This window comes from Anolis sagrei, chromosome 3 (assembly GCF_037176765.1).
Source record: "Anolis sagrei isolate rAnoSag1 chromosome 3, rAnoSag1.mat, whole genome shotgun sequence".
Taxonomy (NCBI): domain Eukaryota; kingdom Metazoa; phylum Chordata; class Lepidosauria; order Squamata; family Dactyloidae; genus Anolis; species Anolis sagrei.
In genome coordinates this window covers 155,280,339-155,301,470 of record NC_090023.1, presented here as the reverse complement: position 1 = coordinate 155,301,470, position 21,132 = coordinate 155,280,339, and the positions used below count along the sequence as shown (strand labels likewise).

At 42.1% G+C, this 21,132-nt stretch overlaps 1 protein-coding gene across 1 annotated transcript in view; it reads right to left on the bottom strand.

Annotated features, from left to right (window-relative positions):
* Nucleotides 1-20,250, bottom strand: part of PRXL2A (peroxiredoxin like 2A) — a 31,019-nt gene extending 10,769 nt beyond the window's left edge. Inside the window, 3 exon segments of the mRNA XM_060769015.2 lie at nt 20,006-20,065; nt 20,068-20,157; nt 20,160-20,250. Coding sequence (XP_060624998.2) covers nt 20,006-20,065; nt 20,068-20,157; nt 20,160-20,238 — 229 coding nt within the window. The 5' untranslated portion in view covers nt 20,239-20,250.
* Between the last annotated feature and the right edge of the window lie 882 nt (nt 20,251-21,132).

Here is a 21,132-nt window from a genome sequence, read left to right as displayed (position 1 = left end):
ATTAGAGGATTAGAAGAAACCAGTTTTATCCAGAGTACTAAAAAGGTGATCTTATCCGAAAAATAGTAAGAACATCCATCCTACTTAGGTTACATTCTTCAAGCAAATATAATCAAACTATTGCTTGGATGCTTGACTCAAGAGGTATATCGAGGCTAAGGCTGGGTACTAGTTTGATTTATCATCTCACTGTTGCAACAGTAAGATGATACCCTGGCCTTCTCAACACCCCAGGGGGGGACTCAGAGGGGTGCCCATTTGACTGCTATGTGTATACCAGCAGTCCTCCATAAGGGGTTTACTTCCCTCCCTTGGCATACATATAGTTTATTTTTCAACCAGAACTAGCAGGTAAATTTCTCTTTTCTTGATGTACACACTTCTAAAGAGCCAATTTATGGCCGTTATATATCTTCAAAACATGCAGTGCATACTCCTTAAGTGCACACATACATATTCATCCGTTGGTGGCTTCGGTTTCACTCAGCCTCCTCTTTTATACTCTTGCTATGAAGAAAGAGATGATGCGTGTCTATTCATTCCTAGTTCTCAAAACATACCTTATATGTAAAAATGATTTAATCCAAGTTTATGTATTTTGTGGGTTGGCTGTGGTAGGTAGATTTCAAGGCTCTAGGAGGAAAAGCTATTAAATCACACATACCTGATATCTACTTTGAAAGGAATATAGCCTCATTCACAATGGATTGAAGACTACCTCCTTGAGAAAACCCAAACTATTTCTAAGGAGGTCTCCTATCAATGATCAAATACGAAGAAAAGCAATGTCGATGTATTTGGGAACAAGGTCAGAAATATTTCCTCAAGCCAAAGCTTCTGTAGCAGTTATATCAATGGCACCAAAGTGAAAGAAACCTTTGTACTCATTTAATATTTCTTTGCTGCATTGAGCAATGATTTTGCCAAGCTCCCTATAATGTCCAATGCAGTTTCAAAGGGAATTGAGTCAGGAGCTTTGACACACCTGACCTTGGAGTCTGCCAATTTCTTGCTTGCATAATATCCCAAGTAAAGGGACTACAGCATTTTGTAAGTGCAAGTTATGGAGCAAGAATTCCCAGGCTTTATCACTGTGAACAACACCTTTTTATATACACACACCACTTAGAAACACGGTAATTATGATAAGAATGAAGAGAAGCCAAATACTAGAGATCACTCATTACTGAGGAAATGAGAGGAGTGAAACTCAGTAAGATTGTTAGAAGAGATTTTCACAAAAAGAGACATGCAGGCTGGTAATATGATACAAGCAAACAAACACTATCCAACTACAAGGAGGCAGATGACATTACAATGTATTTATTTATTTGGTACAGATCTGGATTCACAAAAGCCGGAAGGTCAAGCTTTTCTAAGCAGGAAGGTTTTCTGGTGGTTCAATGTATATAAAACTTTCATGCACAAAATTATTAAAACAGATATAAAATAACCTTCAGGTGTGTAAGATGTATATGAATCATAAGCAAATGTCATGTTTAAATGTGTGTCATATCACCAAAATCTATGTATAGGCAAATGGAGGTAATAAAAAATATGAAAAGATCCAAAAATTTTCCAAAGAATTTCGGATATGGGATACGCAGTCTGTCCTAGACAGGTGTGCGCAGAAATAAGCTGTTGACAATTTATTTTTCAAATGGCTTGAAACAAAAAAGCAATCTCTCACATATAGGCGCTCGGTATATTTGAATAACATGTTCTCTTTGTGTTCAAATTAGATTGCAAAACAAATACAATCACCATTATTAGTATGTATAGTCAATGTAACATTGACTCATCATATAACATTGCAGTTTATGCTGACAATATAAGTTATTTTCATGAAGATGGGGGTGGGGAACAGTAAGATTAGTAATAATGTTTGTGTCACTATGTCATCCACCGATGTGGAGATTTTGGGATTTTTGAAAAAGGGATGCTCAACCTATACTATCAAACATTATTAACTGAGGCTATACAATGTGAGCAATGCAGTCCTCATTTTCAGATGCTTCAAATGTACAAGACATGAACTAATGGAGGGAGTGAAGCTAACAACTAGGTCCCATAAGCCATTTGATCTGTCATCCAGTAGTGTCCCAATTAGTGTATCTGTCTTGTAAACTGCCTTGCACAGAAGCAAAGAGAAACAGAATTGAAAAGATGTCAAAAGAACATACTTAATGGCCTGAGATGTTAATATTGGTTTTAATTTTACCACAACTGTTACTATAATGACAAAAATGTGCCAATTTCAAATGGCCTTGAGTCTTGCATTCAAGACTGAAATGAATAATCTTAGATTGTGTCATATTTTGACACATTCTGCAATGGCGGATTCATGGGACTTAATGACAAAGCACACTTGTAGTTGCAGTAAAAACAGTTTCTGTGTCTGGGCTAGGAAAGAGCTCTGCATCATGCAATGTAGAAAAACCGCTAGTCAAGGTAGGGAATTTTAGACAAATGAAAACAGGTACAAGGTTGTTGTTGTTCATTCGTTCAGTCGTCTCCGACTCTTCGTGACCTCATGGACCAGCCCACGCCAGAGCTCCCTGTCGGCCGTCACCACCCCCAGCTCTTATATCCAGTGTCTGCATAGTTTACTGCATCTTGCTTGGGATTGTTTGATTTGTACTAATTGGTAAGACTGTGGTAAATCTACATAAGTTTCATTCTCACAGGCACAAATGAATACTTCCAATATTATTATCTTTGCTGTGCGAAACACTATTTGTAGATTGCAATGCATGCACTTTCTATACATAAATCTCCCTTTTTGTAAGAAAACTAAGTTCAACATGCAGGAAATTGTGATTTGAGAGGCCCTATGGCAGTGTTTCTCGACCTTCTTAAAGACGTGACCCCTTAATACAGTTCCTCATGTACTGTGAACCCTCAGCCATAAAATTATTTTCATTGCTACTTCATAACTGTAATTTTGCTACTGGTATGAACTGTAACGTAAATATCAGATATGCAGGATGTATTTTCATTCACTGGCCCAAATTTGGCACAAATACCCAATACGCCCAAATTTGAATACTGGTGGGGTTGGGAGGGGATTCATATTGTTATTTGGGAGTTGTAGTCTGCTGAGATTTATAGTTAACTTACAATTAAAAAGCATTATGAATGCCACCACAATGGAATTTAACCATACATGGCACACAGAACTCCCATGACCAACAGAAAATACTGGAAAGGTTTGATGGATATTGACCTTGAGTTGTTGTAGGTTTTTTTTTTTTTGGGGGGGGGGGCTATATGGCCATGTTTTAGAAGCTTTCTCTCTAGAATGCCTCTACAACATGGCCATATAGCCCAAAAAAACCTACAACAACCCAGTAATTCCAGCCATGAAAACCTTCGACAATACATTGACCTTGAGTTTGGGAGCTGTGATTCACCCACATCCAAAGAGCACTGCAGACTCAAACAATGTTGGATCTGGACCAAACTTGGCACGAATACTCAATATGCCCAAAAGTGAACACTGCTGGGGGAAATAGATCTTGACATTTTAGACTTGTAGTTGCTGGGATTTATAGTTCATGTACAATCAAAGAGAATTCTTAACCTCGCCAATGATAGAGTTGGGCCAAACTTCCCACACAGAACCCCTATGATCAACAGAAAATACTGTGTTTCCTGATGGTCTTTGGCGACCCCTTTGAAACCCCCACACGACCCTCCCAGGGGTCCCGACCCTCAGGTTGAGAAACACTGCCCTATGGCATAGGGCTCTTTCACAGTAGACCACTGTAGCACTATAATTCTACTGAATTGCCAGAATGATCATCTCATGGAATTCTGGGATTTCTAGTTTAGGGAGGCACTAGAGCTCTCTAGCTTGGAATTGCAAACATCCCTGCCTAAACTGTCATCCCAGGGCACCATATAATATTGCCATGGCAGTTATAAAGGAATTCACATAACAATGTGTTGCTATCATTGTATGGTGTAAAACTGTCTTCAGTCTGGGAAAAGAAGGTGGGTGAGCTAACTTTTTTATCCACAACATTTCCTAACTCTTCAAACTATTAGCCATTGGGTGAAAACGATATAGATACTGTATTGTCGAAGTCTTTCATGGCCAGAAGCACTAGGTTGCTGTAAGGTTTTGGGTTGTATGATCATGTTCCAGCAACAACTGGAACATAGCCATACAGCCCGAAAAACTCACAGCAACCCATAATAATAATAATAATAATAATAATAATAATAATACTTTATTTATACCCCGCTACCATCTCCCAACTTGGGACACGGTGCTGCTTACATGAGGCCGAGCCCACAAGACATCAATCACAAAGCAATAACAACAAATAATACAAAGCAATAAAATAAAACTCATAACAAAAAAGCAATAAACATTAACAATAACACAGCGACAGTTAAAACCTATGGTTGGGCAGATGCAATAATTAAAATTTAAAGATAATGCTTAGCATGAACAGATGAATATGAACTAGGATAGAGTTTTCAGAGAGGGATGGGGCAGGTAGACATTCCTAGATCCATAGTAAAGTGCATTTAGAGGACATAATGCTGGGAGTTTCCTTATTCTGGGAAGGCACACTGGAACAACCATGTTTTCAGGCTCCTCCTAAAGACTGCCAGAGTTGGGGCATGCCTGATGTCCTTGGGGGGTGAGTTCCATAGTTGAGGGGCCACCACCGAGAAAGCCCTCTCCCTCGTCCCCACCAATCGCGCCTGCGATGGAGATGGAAGTGTGAGCAGGGTCTCTCCAGATGATCGAAGGGGTTGTGTGGGTTCATACACAGAAATGCAGTCACGCAGGTAGGAGGGTCCCAAACCGTTCAGGGCTTTGTAGGTAAGAACCTGTACCTTGAATTGAGACCAGAAAATGAACGGCAGCCAGTGGAGCTCCTTAAACTGAAGGGTTGATTGCTCCCTGTAAGGAGCACCAGTTAACAATACTGCATCACTTCAACTATGTATACTCATTTATCTAGTTAACACATTTACTGCAAATAATTTAGAACAGAGCTAAACTACATGCATACATACAAATGACTAAAACTCACAAAATCTCTCCTTCTCTACACACATACAGAGAAATATACACATGCACACACACACCAAGATCTAAAAAGCACCAAGTTGTGAGCATGGGGAAGAGAGATGGTTTTGCACTTGATTCCAAATATGTTAAGGGAAATAAACTTACCAGCAGCATCCATAGAGCTAGGAAATCTGTGGATGCAAAGGCATTCATACTACTGCCTGGAATCCATCAGCGGAAACTAAGAGTCATCTCCGCTAGCAGACAGGCTGCTACTGTGTGAGAAGGCTGATGTTAACAAAAGGATTTTAACTCATCCTCCTTGAAGACAACAACGTAGGAAGGACTGGGCACTTTGCCAGCAAGAACAACCCTTGGGGTTAAGCCCAAGCAAATCTCTTCAAAGGTTGTTACTCAAGACATATAATGTTGAAACAGGGATGGAGCATTATAAGGGCTGGGCAAGGATTTTCAGTTTTCCTTTCAAGGTGAGATGTTTCGATAAAGAGATTTGGGTTATGTTAGCTTTAGTCCCCAAAGCTACGCATAGTCTACAGGCACTTTGGAAGATGTCACGCTTGTCACAGCCTCGCAGATAAGTCCAAGGATGTGACTAAACAATAAAAAGCATTTGTTAAGTCTGCCACACCACATGGGGAGGTTTATATCTGTAGCCATGGACCAGATATTTACACTGTATATGCCCCCATAATGCTCACTCACCTCTAAAGAACAAAGACACAAAACAAATATGAGGTAGAAATCATGTGGCATTTGTATTTAACATATGGCAAAAGAAATCAGAAATTAGCAAATAAAACTGTACAAGCAAAATATCACTATTTTAAAAACCTTCAGTTTGGATGCACTTTAAAAATATTACCCCACAGGTCATGTAGTAAACAAGTTATGAATTTCAGGATATGCCATATATATTTGTGTGTAGGTCAACCTCATGTATAAGTCATGGGAGATTGGGGATCAAAATTATGGGGACCTGTAGGTAAGCTGAGGGTCATTCCATGCTGAGGGGAAGACATCAATACAACCTCATCAGATGGGCTGAGTTTCGGCGGCATGCACCAGATCTTCATTAGTTTTAAGATGGAACCCACAGGCTTCCATCAGACAACGTTGAACTACTTCCGGTCAAGCTCCTTCATAGTTCAAGCTCCAAACTATTGAAGATCTGTGGGCAACAGAGGCAATGGTGGGAAGCAGGGTGGGTGACGCTTCCCCCCCCCCCACATCCATGGAATGTGGTTACCATTGAGCCGGAAAATGTAGAGCATGGGCCAGTGGGTTCTCCATGGTTCTTCCCAGGCGCTGCTGGATTAGCCATGATGTGTAGCAATTCCAGCAGCCTATGTGATAAGGTCCTTAGGGGGCCACTCACAACTGGACACTAGCATCATTTCATAGGCAAGACATTAAAAAAGGCCAGACTCAGCACCACTACAGAGAGGACAGGAGACCAACTCCTTTAGGTTCTCCTGGGATAAACTAAGCTCTTGCCTTTTGCCACTCTACACAGAGAAGGGAATGGTTCCTTTTCTGATAAGAATTAAGATACAGTACGCACACTGACCCATGGATAAATCAATTCAATTTTTTTAGGTTGGTTTTTTGGTTCACATTTCTAAACTTATATATGAGTATATAGGGCACACATAACAAATGTGTAGCCTCTGGTATTTCACATGTGGATTTCCCATGGCAGGTAAAGTTATGATGCTACATCTGTTGCAAAAGCATTTGTGATAATATCACACATAGCATTGGGGAAAAGAGTCATGGAATATCATGTCTAGTTTAGTCATAAGACTACTTCAGAGTGTAGGTGGAAATTCACAACAAAATCTCTCTTTGTGATGTATGGGAATACACTGTATTCCTGAACAAGTATATGCTTTCACAAACAATAATATGAATTTACAAGGAACAGGGATTCTTCATTCCTTAAAATTTCAAGAAAACAATTCAGTTGCCCATGGCGAAATATAGTTCTGGTCACCACTACATTGATAATCGATAATCTTAAAAGAACTTAAAGCAGAAAATATTTCACTTGTTCCTCTGTTTTATTCCAGCAACCACCCTGATAAATATGATAGGGCGAGAAACAGGTATTCAAGGTTATCTGGAAAGAGATTTAAAAACAGGTCTTCTAACCTAGGCCAAGATTTTCATCATGGAGTTTGGAAATCCTTTTTAGATTGGAGGTGTAGGTGTAAAGCAATGGAGCATCCCTGCATACTAAGGTTTACTACTGACCTGAGAATTAGAGCATTGTGTCTGAAAGGCTAATATTAGAATTGAAAGAAAAATACAAAACTATGTTTGCCTAACTTCCTGGCCTTAGAAACAACAGACAAACTATAACGTGCTGTTCAACACAGGCGAAGCAGAGGACTAATCCAACAGTGCAGTTTCATTGTATGTGGACCACTTCCTGAACTCAGAAGAGCCAGGTAGAACTGGATTAGCTGCCAAATAATAATGCTCATTGGAATGACCAAAGGAATACAGGATGTCTCCCTTTGACAACTGCGCAGGAAAGGAGGTTTTGTCAGACGAAGCTTCTCTTGTCCAGGTAGGACACATTTATCTATCAAACCTACCTCTTTACAACTACAGAAGTCCTGGCTTTTGTCTCCAGCTGCCATAGTGTCAGCACTCTCGGATTTAATATGGACTGTTTTGGGAATATTTGAGGCAGCTATTATTCTAAAACTCTATCTCAATAACAACTGAGGAAAGAACTGAGGATTTGCATATTTTCAACATCAAACTCTCTCTCCCACCTCTGGACATTTCTCTTCACTCAGCCTCACAGCTAAATCTACATGTTCTAGGTCAACACAAAGCTGATCTAGTGTTAATTAGCAGCAGCATAATCAGGACAGATTGAATTGCAAGCTATGGAGTAGCTGAACAATTTCTTTATCACATGCCAGCCTTGGCTCACTACCCATTTTCTTTTACAGTGTGACACCAATACAAACCAGGCCAAGCTGCTCCCTCTGCTCTAAAACCAGTTCATCTTTCCATAAAGCTGCTTTGTTTACTCAACAGCCATGTCCTAAATTTAAGAACTATTAAATGGAAGATGTGTCCACTGGTCATTCCATAAATATCACTGATCTTGCAGTGAATGTTGTAACTTGCTGATTGTCCAACTAATCCACTCAGTGCTCTCCTTATGCTTGGCCAATGTTCATGCATGATGAGGTGGGTAATATAGAAATGGGCACAAAGGGTGAGCGCAGCATAGATTGGCCAAGCCACCAGAGTTTCCCAACAATCCCCAAGACTACAGCAGCCCAATGCATCTGGGCTTTTCTCTCTTCTGATACCTGGTTTTTACATGGGTTTTGTGCAAGACAAGCCATAGGATACACAATCTGTACCAACTTTTATTTATTATATTATTTATTTAAAACACTTATATTCCGCCCTTCTCACCCCGAAGGGGTCTCAGGGTGGAGCACAGCATATACATGGCAAACATTCAATGCCTGGGTACAATACATAAACATTAAAACATTTATCTAAATATTAAAATACACCATTTAAATAACACAATTTAAAACCGTCCTAGCCATCCGCATCAAATCCAGTTGGCCCTGTCATCTTTCTCATTGTCGCTTCATTGCCCTGTCTCGAAAGCTTGGTCCCACAGCCAAGTTTTTACCATCCTTCTAAAGGACAGGAGGGAGGGGGCCGACCTGATCTCACAAGGAAGGGAGTTCCATAGCCGGGGAGCAATCACCGAGAAGTCCCTGTCTCTCGTCCCCACCAATCGCGCCTGTGACAATGGCGAGACGGAAAACAGGGCCTCCCCGGGGGATCTTAATCTCCGCGATTACTTTTAATATATTACTTTTAATATATGTGTGTTATGGTGACAACTTCTATGCTTATATTTTCTTTTGTTAACTTTATAGTTATGTTGTTTTTACTTTGTATGTTTTGTGATGTTACCTGGGAACTGCTCTGAGTCCCCTCGGGGAGATGGAGCGATATATAAATAAAGTTTTATTTATATTATTATAACTTTGTTTATTCCACCAATGGGATATCACGGTGAATAGTGGATGGAGGTGGAAACACAAAATCAACGGTGGGTGGGTGGGGGTGACAAGTATGTAAAATCAACAGACACTCCATGTGAGGAAGATCCATGAATGGCCACAGTTAGCTATCAGTCAAAGAGCCCACCAGGAGAACACTGGTAAAGCGGCACACTGGCCTGCTGAAGAATTCAAGCTAAACCTAGAAAGAGTGTTGGGAAACAGGGCTGGGCGACAAAATGCATGCCAATGCAGTCAAAAGATTACGGCTGAAACTAGGAAATATGTGAAGAAAATAAGGGTATTTAGCAAAGTAAATATCCTGCCATCCTGGAAAACAAGCTGCTGAGGTTGCCCCAACAACATGTCAAGAGTACACAAAAGAAATAAAATACAACCAATTGGAGAGAGGTCACATGAAGAATTAGGGCTAAAATCCAAAAGGGGATACAGAAGAAAGAGTGTTAACACCTTTCATTTCTGGTTGCTTTTGTTTAGCAGTTAAGATCATTACCAGATAGCAGGAATCAGAAGAAATTAAAACAGGAAAAGAAAGAAGGGACGAGAGAGTAAAAGCTGCCTAGAGCCATGGAGTCAACTCAGAGAGAGCAGGGCAACACTGCAAATGGGAGATCTATGCCTGAAAAAAAGGAAAAGACTGACCCTCACAGCCCCTTGCTGAATTATTTCTGATGTGGAAAATATCTGAGCAAATTGGGAATTCCCTCAAGGGGATCACATACATTGTTTGGATTGCCTAATGGCCAATTGCACTGTACGGTGACCTGCAGTCAACAAGAAATTAATAATAACAACTATGTATTTCTACTAGTTGTCAAAATATCCTACCGATTTTTATTATTCATCAGACGTTCTTGAACATTATTGCGTGCAAAGCTGGAAAATCAAAGAGCAAAACAATGCAAATTCTTCAGCTTGTATATTCTATTTCTACTTTCAAAATGGGAGGGCAATTATGCAGCCACCCAGTTGTTGCTGGACTGCAATGTTCATAATCTCTCATCATTGGAGCCCCCAGTGGCGCAGTGGGTTAAACCCCTGTGTTGGCAGGACTGAAGACCAACAGGTCGCAGGTTCAAATCTAGGGAGAGCACGGATGAGCTCCCTCTATCAGCTCCTCATGCAGGGACATGAGAGAAGCCTCCCACAAGGATGATAAAACATCAAAACATCCGGGCGTCCCTTGGGCAATGTCCTTGCAGATGGCCAATTCTCTCACACCAGAAGCAACTAGCAGTTTCTCAAGTCGCTCATGACACAACAAAAAAAAATCATTGAACATGCTGGCTAGGATTAACAGGTCTTGCAGTCATAGAAGTATAGAGTTGGAAGAGATCTCACAGGTCATCCAGTTCAGCTCCCTGCCAAGAAGCAGGAAATCACATTCAAAGCACCCTGACAGCCATCCAGCCTCTGCTTAAAAGCCTCCAAAGAATGAGCCTCTGTTCAGCACAGAGTTCCACTTGTGAACAGCTCTCACAGTCAGGAAGCCCTTCCTCATGTTCAAGTGGAATCTCCTTTCCTGTAGTTTGAAGCCATTGTTCCACATCCTAGTCCCCAGGACAGCAGAAAACATTTCAAGATCACCTGGAGATCCTATGATCCCCCTTGTTCTAGAAACAGAAAAGTCAGGACCACATCACATTTTTATGCTTTTAGGTACCATACACATTTTTAAATATCAGAAATATGCATTAAGATAAAGCATGAATGTAATATAAATGAGTAGATCATACAAGCTTCTGATCCTTGCTGAACGTGAAGACCATAGCAAAAAAAAATTCCTCTATATGGTGTGAAAAATTGTGTAATGCACCCTTCTTCAACACTGGATGCATTGGACTACAACCCAAATCATCCCATGTCAGTATAGTCGATTTTCATGCTGACTGGAGGTAATGGGAGTTGCCATCCAACACAATTGGAGAATGCTGGGTAGGGGAAGGCTGATATCGTTTAACACTATTGGGCACATGTCAGGCAAAACTAGGATGAATCCACACAGAGCTATTATGTTCATACAGGGCACTGGATACCAGCCGCATTCTCTCTCCTTAATCTAGCTCACAGGGTTGTTGTTAACAGTGAAATGAGATAGCCACCCAGTGTCACCTTAGATGACTTGAAGAATGTGTTAAAGGTAAATGAGGCAGGTCACAATGGTCAGGGCTACACACTCAGAGCTTCAAATAGTTCCTCTCCTCCCCCAGCATAAAACAAGTCTCCACCACTTTCGCATCAGCGAAACTACCATGTTGTTACTCATAGAGTATTAATTGCACCCCACAGATGTTGCATTAGTCAGTAAAAGGGAATGCAAAAGCACCCAGCTTCCTTTAATCAGACATTTAAGCTACATGGAGAACAATTAAGCAGGTCTATTAGCTATTAATAACACTTTGTTCAGATGATTCATTCTCCATCATCATTAATCCAACTAGGTACATGATACTCCTGCATGTCTTTTCCACGACTTGTCCAATAGCAAAGCCTCAGCTCTGCAGCTGGAGCGGTCCTATAAATACCAAAGATCCAAGGGCAAATTTAAAATGCACCTGGAATATGTACACTAAGAATTTGCAAACAAAACAATCCATATCCTGAAATCACACATACGCTGGCATTTAAATATCACGTTTATATCCACAGGACTGTATTCTTTGGCTGACACACACACACACATTCCACACAACTGGGACAGGGCTGAATGCTTGCCAGGCCTAACATTTCTAGTTAAACTGTTAAAGGATCTTAATGTAGAAGCATTTACTGACCAGATCAGACTGCCTCAAGATGTACTGTATCATCCTCAGCCAGCATGGCCATTCCATGTCTATGACAATGGCTTTGTGACCAATTTGAACCACACTACATTCCAGAAAGAGCAATACGAGACCAAACTATACAGCTGTCACTACTGCTTCTGTGCCTTTAATAGTTGCCTGTTATACAATTAATCTTTGAAATCTGCAGAGTCATGGGCTTTCTTAGGGCAGGAGTAAGGAACACACAACTATCTATTTTTGCACTCTCTTGAGATCTGCCCCCAGCACTGTGAAAAAGGCACAATTTTACCTAAGAATTCCTCCTTTAAACCAATGCACATGGATTTCGCCTTCTAGAAAACCCACAGAACTAATCTGGTTGTAAACAAAGTGCACAATAAGTTGTTGTGTGTGTTGGGACGACAATGAAGTGTTAGATTTATTTACAGTTTCCAACCCATAAATAAAAAAGATCATGGGGCAGATGCTGCAAAAAACACTTGCTTTTGAAACACTCCACTAGATATTTGGCACACTGAAGTTTTGATTGACCAAATTCCACTGTGTTATGAAATATATGTACCACCTTTAGCACAAATCCTGAGCTCCAGTTTCCAGAAGCATTTGGCTTTGCTTGTGGGTTTGCTGCCATGTAGAAGAAAGAATCTCATTACATTAGATTAGGCGTACATGGATTGGGCTGTTTCTAACACACCACCCCTTACACAATGGTTTTATGTTGCCTCTCAATTGGATTGAGGTCACTAAAGACTTATTTACTTTCCAGCTCTGTTCTCTTTGTCTCACAAAACACATGAGAATGTTTACAATCAGGAGGCCCTGAGTCACCTAAAGGCTGAGACGGGTGGTATCAAATATAGTAAATATATAAATAAATAATTTAATGCAGCTATGCAATTCCTCCTTCAGTACCCTGTTATAAAGTTGTCACTTAGATATACTAAACTACAGAAATAAAGACCACTTAATTCCATCTAGTAGAAAAGACGTCCTGCAAAAATTTGGAGGGTTTTATTGTTTTTGTCAAGTTCTGCAAGATAAGATTTTTTTTAAAAAAAAAAAAAAACAAAGACAAAAAGCAAAGAACACCAATCCAGTTATCTCAAATATCTTTGCATTTTTTAAAAGTATACTGGTATACAACCTTATCAAGATTGAAGGTTACAATAGTAGAGAAGTGTCTGAAAATTGCAAGAGAAACTTGAGGTTTGCAACTCTATGCTTTGACAATGTGAATAGCACACTGCTGTGCAGGGGCAATAATCTGAATACCTAATGTTTTTGTTGTTGTTCATTCGTTCAGTCGTCTCCGACTGTGATCCAATACCACAGCCAGCAGTGTGATCTTGTCTGCTATGGACTCATCATATTATAGACTTTATTTATACTCTGCCACCATCTCCCCAAAGGGGATTGTTGTTCATTCGTTCAGTCGTCTCCGACTCTTCGTGACCTCATGGACCAGCCCACGCCAGAGCTCCCTGTCGGCCGTCACCACCCCCAGCTCCTTCAAGGTCAGTCCAGTCACTTCAAGGATGCCATCCATCCATCTTGCCCTTGGTCGGTCCTCTTCCTTTTACCTTCTACTTTCCCCAGCATAATTGTCTTCTCTAGGCTTTGCTGTCTCCTCATGATGTGGCCAAAGTACTTCAACTTTGTCTCTAGTATCCTTCCCTCCAATGAGCAGCCGGGCTTTATTTCCTGGAGGATGGACTGGTTGGATCTTCTCGCAGTCCAAGGCACTCTCAGAACTTTCCTCCAGCACCACAGCTCAAAAGCATCGATCTTCCTTCGCTCAGCCTTCCCTAAGGTCCAGCTCTCACATCCGTAGGTTACTACAGGGAATACCATGGCTTTGACTAGGCGGATCTTTGTTGCCAGTGTGATGTCTCTACTATTTTATCGAGATTGGACATTGCTCTCCTCCCAAGAAGTAAGCGTCTTCTGATTTCCTGGCCACAGTCTGCATCTGCAGTAATCTTTGCACCTAATACCTAATACAAAACTATAATCCAAGATGGAATTTGTAACTCTGGTTAAGTAATTATTAGTACATTTATTCTTCAATGTAATTGTATCTCTATAGCAACTATTTAGCTGTATATACATTTGAGGGGGGGACACCCCGTTGTGTATACAAGAGACAGAATTTATTCAAAAACAAGCAGATAACATCTTTGACAAGTATGCGCTTGATCCCAGAAAAATGCAATTAATCACAAGAAGTGATTAATTATGATTCATTTATTAAGTTCTGTTTCTTATTCATCAGCATGAATAAGAAACAACTTAATAAATGAATCAGCAAAAATTTTGCCTTCTTAAAGTGTCCCAACATGAAACTGAGCTAAATTGCCACTTTGCATGCTAATCTATTAAATTAAGTTGGTTAATCACTCTAATAAATATGTTTGCATGTTATATGTTATTGAGATGCAGAATTAAACAGGCTCATTCTTTTTCCCCCATTTGCATGCCCTCTTTACTCCAGTGAGCTCAGGGCAGCATGCAGTATATCTTTTCCCTCATCACCCAGTTTTATCTCTTCTGGATAGATCAGCGTGGAATAGATCAGCGGTGGCACAGTGGGTTAAACCCCTGTGCTGGCAGGACTTAAGACCGAAAGGTCGCAGGTTCGAATCCGGGGAGAGGCGGATGAGCTCCCTCTATCAGCTCCAGCTCCTCATGCAGGGGACATGAGAGAAGCCTCCCACAAGAATGATAAAAAAAAAATCAATTCATCCAGGCGTCCCCTGGGCAACGTCCTTGCAGACGGCCAATTCTCTCACACCAGAAGCGACTTGCAGTTTCTAAAGTTGCTCCTGACACGACAAAAAAAAAAAAAGCATGGAAAAGAGGTGCAAGCTTCCCCAGTGAGTTAAAGGGTTGAGAATTTGAATCGGATTCTTTCTATAAATGATCCATTTGACCATTATGATGTGAGGTACATTTTAAAAAATACAGTCAGTCCTCCACTTTTGCAAGGGTTAGAGGTGCAAACCTCCCTGTAAAAGAGAAAAAGGTAACTATCCCTGGGGTAGAGGTGGGGCACCACCTCTGTGGTCCCCAGGAGGGGCTACCCAACAAGGGGTTTCCATACCATGCTGTCTTTTTCTCTCGACAAGCCGGAATAAGAGTATTCAGGATCTGTGGATCAGATCAAGTATAACTGGGATCCATGGGGCAGGTGGTGGTGATGATTTTGTTGGCTCCTCCTGCAAACTACATGTGGCTGTTGTGCGCTGGCAAAGGAAGGGAGGTACTAGGTGAATGAGACCCAGTGTCAGAACTAAGGTGCTGGATGAGGATGATGGGAAAGAGGGTCTTCCCCCAGCAGCCAAATTTAGGGCAATACTGAGCAGCCACTTGAGCAGCTTGACCCTTTGGAGCTCACTACTGCTGAGCAGGAGCTCAGCATTTCTGACAAGGAAGTACCCAAGTCAGGGCAGGATGAGGCTGTTCAGGGCTATGAGCAGGAGCTGACTCACCCCACCTGGCTTTAGTTAGGGGTCGGTGCCATTCAGCTAAGGTCCAATCTGCTGGTTCAGAAGAGGGCCTCACAGCTATAAGGGCTTTCAGCGCAGCATAAAGTAATGTGTTTGTAGTAGCCCTGCATTGCTGGGAGCAATGTCCTATGATAGAGTATTTTGTTGATGGCCTGTGTGTCTTGGACTACATGTTTTGTATCTTGACGTGGACATTTGGTGAGAATCCCTGTTACTGACATAGTGGAAAGTACAGTGAACTTTTTTCTTGTTTTGACCCTCTGTTTGGATTGATTACTGTGTTGACTTTTGGACTGCCTCTGATTATCGTATTTTGAGAATGGCTGTACAGCATGTCACCTACTACCACCAGTCCACTTAGCCTGGAGATTCTGGCTCCTTTTCCTGTGTGCTTCATGTGTTTCTTTTGCCTGGTGCTTCCCTTCCTTTGCCCAAGCAGAACAAACACACGTGGCATGCAGGAAGAGAAGCCATAATTCACAGGGCAGGCAGGCCCGTAGCCAGGATTTCGTTTCGGGGGGGGGGCTAAATCTTTTTCAGGGGGGTTCGGGGGGCTGAGTTTCGGGGGGGGGGGCTGAGTCTGAGTGAAAGAGGATCTAGCCTAGCAAACCTTTTGTATCATTACCCCAATACCCTCATGCATATGGGATATATTGAGTATGGTTATCAGATCATGATATGAATAAACATAACAGTTTAAATAATGCACCAGTAAGGCCTTTTCGCGAACCACCATGAGAATTTTTTGGGGGGCTGAAGCCCCCCGAGCCTCCCCCCCTCCCCCGGCTACATGCCTGAGGGCAGGTGAAGTGATGGCAGTGTTCTTCCTGTATGCCTGTTTAACTTGGGCAAAATAAGTGCTATACTGGGTGAAACAGGCATATGCAGCATGCCCAGCTCCTGAAGATGGGACTGCCCTGTGAACATTCACAAGGAAGCCCCATCCTCTGGAGGTAAGTGAGAAGGAGTCATCACTGCCCCACTGCTCATTGTCTGAGTTGGAGCTGCTTTGAATATTCGCAAGGTGATATAATATTTAGATATAATATACAACAGTTAGATTGTCTTTTGCTTGTTGAGAGTCAGTGTGGTATAGTGGTTTGACTACAAACGTTCTCTGGAGTCCAGGATTTGCATTCCCGCTCAGCTATGGAAACTCACTGGGTGATCCTGAGCAAGTTACACATTTTCAGCCCCAGAAAACTCCAAGGTAAGTTTGCTACAAGTTGGAAATGACTTGATGGCACACAACAGGAAATTCTGTTTGTCTCCTGATAATGAACTTTTAATCTATGTTTATTCAGTCTACAAACCGCTTTTCTGGTTAAATTAAATAACTGGTAAACAATTCAACTTCCAACACAAGAAAAACTAAGTAACAATATATACATGTAAGGAGAGTTGGGGCAAAAGGTTGGCCTACCTTCATCCTTTATATGTAAAGTTTAGATTTGGGACAAGGAATGCGTGGACCTCCCAATGGTGCTGGATTCACTCCCCAGAATCCCACACGGGCTACGCTGACTGCAGCTAACAAGAGGTCACTAATTTTGGCTAAGATGCAGGCTGTACAAAATGAACAAGTCCATGAGAAAGAGAGAACTGTCACGAATTATTAGAAGGCAATATACATTTGGGTCAGCAGGCTTGTGGCCTCATTAGAATTTATATATACCTATTAGCATATACTTAAAGATACAGGTATTAAGAAATGTGCTGGTCCTGCAGAGTGAATCACCAACATGTTTTGTTGATTATGCTTAATCTTGTGCCTGTTTACTGAGAAGTAAATCCCACCGATTTCATAATATTTGAGTGGCGGCAGAAAGTTAGTAATAGCAAGTTTCCGAAATTCAGTAAACATTTCTTCTCACATTTACACTAAGACAGTGGTTCTCAGCCAGATGTTTTGGCCTCCAACTCCCAGAAATCATAACAGCTGGTAAATTGGGTGGGATTTCTGGGAATTGTAGGCCAAAACACCCGGGGACCCACAGGTTGAGAACCACTGTGCTAAGAGAAGAACCCTGTCTAGGTTGCTTCAACTTAAAACTAATAGGAAAAGGTAGTTATTTAGTGAGCCCTTGGTATCCTCTGGGGTTTGGTTCCAGGTTTCCTAAACCTACAAAATTTGTGGTTGCTAAAGTCCCATTATAAATATATAATTGTGTAGTAAAAGTGTGTTTTTGATTTTAAACAATGACAAACTCAAGGCTTTCTTTTTGTATTTGTTCAAAGTATTTTCAAGATGTGGAACTTCCTGACTGTGAGAGCCGTTCAGCAGTGGAACTCTCTGCCCCGGAGTGTGGTGGAGGCTCCTTCTTTGGAAGCTTTTAAACAGAGGCTGGATGGCCATCTGTCAGGGGTGATTTGAATGCAATATTCCTGCTTCTTGGCATAGGGGTGGACTGGATGGCCCATGAGGTCTCTTCCAACTCTATGATTCTATGACTATGTGGACACAATTTCTCATCCAATCTCAACCAATTCAAGCAGCCACAAAAACGAAGTTTCCGGAGGATAAACTACTTTCAATGTAAGGACTATACAGGCTCCTTCCACACTGCCCTATATCCCAGGATCTGATCCCTGATTATTTCCTTTAAAAATCACACAATGTGTATACATGCAATGGCAGTTTATTCCCTTTGTAAAGAGGCTCCTTGTGATTGAATGCAGTGATTACAGTGTTGCTTCTCCACTATTCATTGCAGTGGAGGAAGTCTTCCCTTGAGATGTGGTTCAAAGCCCTTGTTGCAGCTACCAGGATGTTTTTCATCCCAAAATGTTGTCTGTTGAGGTGGGTTTTGTGCTTGGGAAAAGAAATCACACTACAGAGCCAAATCAGGACTGTGTGATGTTTCCTTTAGAGCAGCCTTCATACAACTACATTGTTCTTAGTTTTGAAGCTGAAGGAAGCTGCTCCAAAGGCTGCTCTGCATTTTTGTCAGTGACAAGACTCAATAACCAAACTTGGCACACAGACCCAACATGGCCAACTGTGAACTGTGAATACTGGCAGGGTTTGAAGGGAGATGACCTTAGAATAGGGGAGTTGTAGTTCACCTACATCCCAAGAACATTGAACCCAGCCAACAACAGATCTGGATCAAACTTGGCACACAGACCCAACGTCGCCAACTGTGAATACTGGTTGGGTTTGGGGGTGATTGGCCCCAGAATCCAGGAGTTCTAGTTCACTCATATTCAGTGAGTCCTCTGATCCCCACCAATCTGGACCTAATTTGGTACACACACCCAATCTGGCCAACTTTGAATACTGATGAGATTTTGGGTCAATCTCCCCGGGACCCAAGAACAGGTTCCGGGATTTAGACTCCATTAGACTCTCAGACTGTTAAGACTGTCTCTCACCTGCTTAGACTTTGGACTCTTAAGAGCAAACTCATATTGCTGTTGACTGTAACAGATACCTTGTGTTATCTACATAGAGAAACTACTTCAAATCCGTCTGTAACTGGATTGACAAAGTAGTTATCTGTATGCTGAATACATGAAGGTTGTGAGTAAACCTAATATGTCACTTTTAACAAAGTCTACAAGATGTTTATGGGAGTGTTTTTTTGAGCAACTGACGAAAACACTTATGAAGAACTGCTGCATTTTGTGCATTGGCAAAATCTCTGTTCCTAACAGATTAGAGACATCCACGTTATATCAGTCTAACAACTGAAGACCAAATTGCCTTGCACAAGTATAAAGAGAAGATTTTACTCAAATGAGTTTTTTCTCTCTTCTCTGGAAGATCATACTTTTACAAAAGGTTATAATTTTCAAATGGTGGTGAATGCCATTTTTCTCCAAAATGATATGAAGATTCTGGTTTTCCAAAATTGCCATGTTTTTTAGGATACGAGAAATCAGGAACTGACATGTATAACCTGGGAATAAACCAACATAAAGGCCCCTTCCAGACAGGCCCTATACCCCAGGATCTGATCCCAGATTTTCTGTTTATCCCAGATTATCTGGCAGTATGGACATCTATAATCCAGTTTAAGCAGAAACCTGGGATCAGATCCTGGAGTACAGGGCCTGACTGGAAGCGCCCCCTCCCCCAAAAAAAACCCATGTTGAACCGGTTACTCCTGAGATAAAGGTACTGTGTGGATGGGCCCTTAGTTGTAACAATGACAATTTTGAAAAAACATATACACAGACTGGGCCACAGCAATGCATGGCAGGGGATGACTAGTAAATAAATAGAAAATACTGTGTTTTCTGGTGGTCTTTGTCTCTCTCTTCCCCCCCCCCCCCTCCCCCAGGCTGTGAAACGTTGTAATAAGTAATCAAAGGTCCAATAAGAAGATTTTGGAGTCTGGGTGGGTTTTGTATCTCCCCCCCCCCCCACCTTTCCCCTCTAATGCAGCATCCTTGCTTTCTTGAGATGCCTACAGTCCCAATGGCATCCTGACTCTCCAGGAGTTTATTAGACAGAGGCAAAGGAAACAAGGCCCTGCCTGCCTGCCTGGCGGGAAGAGAAGGGGCATAGCCAATGGGGCTGCTTTCTTTCTTTCTTCCTACCTATCTCTCTCCCCTTTGATGCCGGAGGACGGCGGTACTCACGCTCAGCGCGTCTCTTGCGGCTGCCTCGCCAGCGCGCGCCCCGAACACTCTGAGGCTGCCTCCCCGCAGAGCGCGCGCCTTTATGATTGGCTCGCGGCTGGCCAATCGAGCCCCGCGACGTCGATGAGGAGCCGCAGGCAGAGCAGAGCGCCACACAGAACCCTTTGTACTACAGATCCCAGCGCCCCAGGCGGCGCAGCCAATGGCGAGGCACGCTGGGAGTCGTATGTCATCTTCTGGGTTCCCGTCTCCGTTGCCTATGACCTTGTTTGGAGTCCGCTTTTGGATTTTCCTCTCCTTTTTTAAAGGTCTTGTATTCATCACAATAGATAATGAATCTGGGGAGAGCGTGGGTGAGCTCCGTCTGTCAGCTCCAGCTCCCCATGTGGGGACATGAGGCTGTTAAAGGCCTCCCTAAACTACTAAACCACAAACCTCAGAATTCTGCAAGAGGAAGCAATTGGATTTAAAGTGGATTCTTTCTCTAGTATGATGAGGCAATATTGTTGGCTTTTTTTGTGTGTCAGGAGCAACTTGAGAAACTGCAAGTCGCATCTGGTGTGAGAGAATTGGCCGTTTGCAAGGACATTGCCCAGGGGATGCCCGGATGTGTTACCATCCTATAGGGGGCTTCTCTCATGTCCTCACATGGGGAGCTGGAACTGACAGAGGAGCTCATCCACACCCTGCAATCTGTCAGGCTTCAGGTTAATAGTATTTTAGTATGTATGATAGCTGGGTCCGGAAGCACCGAGCTTTACGAAGATGCCGCATCTCTCCTTGGGGTGCGCTGTTTGCGCAAGAGAGACTTAGCTAATGTAAGCCATGTCAGAAACACATAATATATTGTTAATTGTGGAACCCTTACCCTGAACTGTACCGTAAGCCTAAGACTAACCCCTTACCCTAACCCTAAACCCTACCCTAACCCTTACACTAACCCAAACCTTAAACCGTACCCTAACTGTAGCCCTATCTCAAACCCTAAACCTTGCCCTAACCCTTATCCTAAGCATCCCCTCCTTTCTATCCTTCCTTTGCTCTCACTCTGCCACCTCTCTTCCCTTATTCACAGCCGCCTTTGCTGCATCTCCGTAACGATCAGAGCTTCCGGACCCAGCTATCAT